The sequence below is a fragment of the Gossypium raimondii genome, chromosome 2 (genome assembly GCF_025698545.1).
Source record: "Gossypium raimondii isolate GPD5lz chromosome 2, ASM2569854v1, whole genome shotgun sequence".
Lineage (NCBI taxonomy): Eukaryota > Viridiplantae > Streptophyta > Magnoliopsida > Malvales > Malvaceae > Gossypium > Gossypium raimondii.
In genome coordinates this window covers 1,863,998-1,868,539 of record NC_068566.1, presented here as the reverse complement: position 1 = coordinate 1,868,539, position 4,542 = coordinate 1,863,998, and the positions used below count along the sequence as shown (strand labels likewise).

The 4,542-nt window shown below is 32.5% G+C and overlaps 1 protein-coding gene across 1 annotated transcript; it reads right to left on the bottom strand.

Annotated features, from left to right (window-relative positions):
• Window positions 1-463: 463 nt before the first annotated feature.
• LOC105789444 (uncharacterized) lies at window positions 464-997 on the bottom strand. The gene has a single exon (XM_012616823.2). It carries the CDS (start codon window positions 995-997, stop codon window positions 464-466), a length of 534 nt encoding a protein of 177 aa, XP_012472277.2.
• Between the last annotated feature and the right edge of the window lie 3,545 nt (window positions 998-4,542).

Below are 4,542 nucleotides of genomic sequence, written 5' to 3'. Positions count from 1 at the left end.
CTTTTGCTTACATATTTTATACTGCAAGTTAGGTGAAAACAATTTTTCAAAATAAATAGTGTTTTCAAAGACACAAACATTAAACGTTAGAGTTTTCAAATGCAACTGCGTTTTTAGATAAACCTTTTATATCAAAAGCAGACAACAAGGCAACCGTTTTGGTTAGATGATTTGTTAAATAATAATTACGGGGTTTTTAAACCTAGAAACAAACTTTTACCAATGAGTCCAATTTTTCGCTAACTACCTCAATGTGACATTGCCAGATTCAGCCATAACTCCTAGGTCGGGTTTGGGGTGTTACACTATTAGTACATTAATTAAAAAATATATATTATAAATTTTATTTCAGGCCTCAAGAGTACACTTTTAATTAGCATATAAATATGACTTTTTTTAATAAAAATTAAAGGTAACTAGAAAGCACATCTCAAGGCCTTCCATGAACTTATGCATGTGAAGCTTAAAAGAGGAAGAATCCGACAATAGTTACAACACCGACAATGCAAATGGTGGCCTTTATTTCAATGGCATTTGAGGGTGCTGGTGCAAGGGTCTCACTATCGAAAACATCACCCGTGCTTTCAGGGCTAGGGGTAGGGGAGTGGGAAACTTCATCATTGGCAGTTGGTGAAGGAGGGGATGAGACCTCCTCAGGAGACTCAACCTCAGAAGAGTATCCTTTGTTGGCGTTAGGGTTGTCGCTTTGACTAGGATTAGGGGAAGAGGAGCTTGAAGAGCTCTTTAGGGCATCGGGATGAGATGACTTGGGTGCTTCTTCGTGGGATTTTGATGGTGAAAAAAATGAGCCATTGGAGTATTGTGACGGTGACTTAATGGAGGGGGACTTGGGGGAAGAAACCGGAGAAGAAGGAGAGGGTGACTTCGAAGGTGAAGATGCATTGGAAGGGACTGGTGAAGGTGACGATTCGACAGCAAATGCCCCAACAACCATGAAAATAAATGCAACAACAACAATAAGATCTTGGCATGTCATCTTTCTCTTTTTCTTTTTAATATTTTCTTATTAGTTGTTATCTTTTTTTATTAAAAGATTGATATATATATAATTTGTGTATGTAAGAGAAGTGCTTTTCTTATGAACTAAAATTGAACCTTTAACATCTCATAATACTATATTAAGATTTTGTTCTATTTTTTATTAGGCTTGTTTAACTTCTATTTGTTATGATTTTTTTCTTTGGAATCAAAATCTAATTGAATAGTTAATGTTTGTTTATACTAGAATTTTTATTTTAAAATTGTGAATTAAAAATTGTTAGTAATCATATTGATAGTTATAACAAAACCTTTCCGTGGTTATTTTTTATGAGGTTGATTTTTAAGTTTGAATTTTTGAGACGTACAAAGTAATATTGATGAGATAGAAATTCTCAAGGTTTATCTTGTTTTTTATTTTAATAGGTGACTATATATAAGTATACAAGTTTTATTATCACATATGAAATTATCATTTGATAATTTCATAAAATATATTTAAAACTATTTATATTATAATATATTTTAAATTTAAATTTAAATTCAAAATATAAATATATACAACTAAAATTTTAAATTATAAGTAAATTCAGTAATTCGGTTGACTTGTTATATTTTGTATCTTCCATGTCTTATCTAATATCTAATTATCTATCATATTCTATATGCTTTAATGGTTCCATTAAATGGAAAGAAACACGAGCTTTGAGTTCATATTATCACGAAAGAAAAGTCGAAGTCTCAATGCTTATTTCATGATCTCTCAAATGTTGAGTTTCCATGATTAGAGTGATTTGTATGGTTGAACTTATCTATAACTTGCTTGCTTGTATGGTTGATTATGGGCGAATAGATCACTTGTAGACCTGTTTAAGGTTTTTTCTTAAATATCTCTAAGCCTAAAAGAGCGTCTAGTATTTGGTGGGAAAATGGGATTTAGCTTCAATATTCAAGTTGCCAACTTGGTTAGTCCTATTTTCCTATTTTAAAATTTATTCCTTCTTTCATTCTAAAGCCCTTGAAGCTCTTTGTTAAAATCTACTCATCATCCCCTTTGCTTTTGCTAAAATACCCATTGTGTAACACCCTTCGCTTGACCCGATCGCTAGGTCTGAGCTATAGGATGCCACATTCGTTGCTGGAGAAACTATAGTCAATTATACAGAAACATAATCATTCAAATATACAATTATAAATTAAACATATTTGCATTATGATACATAATCAAATCTGAGTCTTAATCGGGTTTAGGAAAGGTTTTTTGGTGACCCGAACATAAAAGAAGACCAGACCAAAACTTAAAGCTTCAAAATCTCATGGCCGACGTGGTGACATCGCCAAACAGTTTGTCACATTGTGACCTAGGTCTGCTCAATGTCGCTATCGTAGACATGTCTGCTGAAGTTGCGATGAGGATGATTAGTCGTTGGGACGTGGGCTCTGTTTTTTATAAAATTTGAGTCATTTTATAGCTATTTCAAGTTTCCAAACGAACCAGCCAATTTACACTTTTATGATTCACAGTCACCTATGCCAAAACATGTATACATAATATAGAACAAGGTATTAGTATACCAAAAACATATCCAATCAATAACATTACATGTATATAGCCAAATCTATATCATATTCAATCCACCATCTAGCTCATCTTACCATTCCATTTATTTTCTAATATAACCTCCCCACCCTAGCCCATAAGTTAAGACTAGATTTTGAAGGTCATATCGACCATCGAAATGGCCCAAAAGAAACAAGCAAACTTTCATCAACTTGTTTTCAAAACATTCATTTATTTTTCACGAAACCTTACTGGGTCTTTATTTTTTTAAATAAAATTAATTTTGGCAAGTTCAATTAAAATTCAAATTAAAAAGATTTTTATTAAATTTAAAAACATATTACATATTTGATCATTAATTGTTATTCCGATTTTCCAGAAAAAATCCAGTTTTGCAGGTGAAAAATCATTATTCACAATTAGTTTCAAAAACCATAATTACTAACTTTAGTGACCAATTATTAACTGAGTCAATTATTTAACTTATCCAATTCTTTACGTTCATGCATGTAATAAATAAATATACCCAAAAACCAATCCAATGCCACATTTCGTAAATAAATTTTTATAGACAAAGTAATAAAAATAGAAAATTAAATATTTTATTTAATAAAATCGAGACTAGACCTCCAAATTGCCAAATGCAAGCCCTAACCTTACAAACTACCTGAGAAATGTTAAACTAATAAGATGAGCTTAAAAAACCCAGTGTGAGTGTTAATCAAAGGCGAACACAGAATGTAGAACTTACAAATCATGCAAGAAACTCGTTTAAGAATTGAGCACAAAAGCTAATAGATTATCGGTAATTATAGTAGTACATAAAATTCACACTTTCATTGTGTTTCCAATAGTTATGCATATGCATTCTTGTGAATGACAATGCAAAAGGTCCTACCCATCCATCCATTACACACCACGAGTTCCCCAGAACCCATTTACCAACTCACCAAAATAATTAGGAGTCGTAGCTTAGTGTGGATAAACCAACAATAACAGTTTGCTAAAAAGATAGCAGTAACGTGGATGACCCACCAAAAATGCAGATAAGCTGCCAGTAAAATGCAGTAAACCGCTAATAATGTAGACAAGCTACCAATAAGATGCAAACGATAATGCCAATGATGTGGTCAAGCCACCAATATCCAATAACTCCTACAGTACTCCGAGTGCAGTATACTAACAACAATATTACAGATATGCCGCCAATACTCTACGAAACTCCTCCATCACCAATCAATCCCAATCACCATGCAATGCACTATAATATATCATGTATGTAGCATGATCATGCTTGACAGAAACAACTACAATATAGTGCAATGGCATGTAAAAACATGCGATCAATAAATAAGTAACATAGGTATGTTTGTCAAACGTTCAAAAAGCAAGAACAATAAGCTTACAGTAACGCATTCAGAACATGAGAAAGTAATACAATAGCGTACATTTGCAGATTACACATATTCGTTTATAACAAACAAGGCAATAGACACATTCAATCAACTTAAGTAAACACATACATGCATTCCTCTAGTATAGAATAGGCATGGCACATGGCCCTCATGGCTTTGTTCTCGGGAACAGACCTCTTACCACAGAAGTGTTGTTACCCCTTTATATAGCCAAGGTCTCTCCCGTAATTTGTCAATGTGAGATCTGCCTAGGGTGTTACAAACATATTCAAACAGAGCATTCACTACAATGAATTTGACTAAAAACTTGAACTTGATTTGGTAATTATCAAGCCGAACTTTAACTATCGATCGAGTAAAATTCAAGCTTAGAAATACTTGCTTGAATAGCTCGTGAGCCTTATCGAGCCTTTCATTTTTAATATATATTTTAAATGTTTTATATTATTAAAATATGTTATCATCTTTAATATATATTATTAACCTAAACTTAATTATTAGGCTAAGCTTGAGCTTGAATACGGACAAGCTTTAACTACCTCAAGTTAGACCTTAAGCATGAAAATT

Excerpts from the sequence above, each read along its gene's own strand:
- LOC105789444 (XM_012616823.2), bottom strand. The coding sequence starts at position 997 with ATGACATGCCAAGATCTTATTGTTGTTGTTGCATTTATTTTCATGGTT.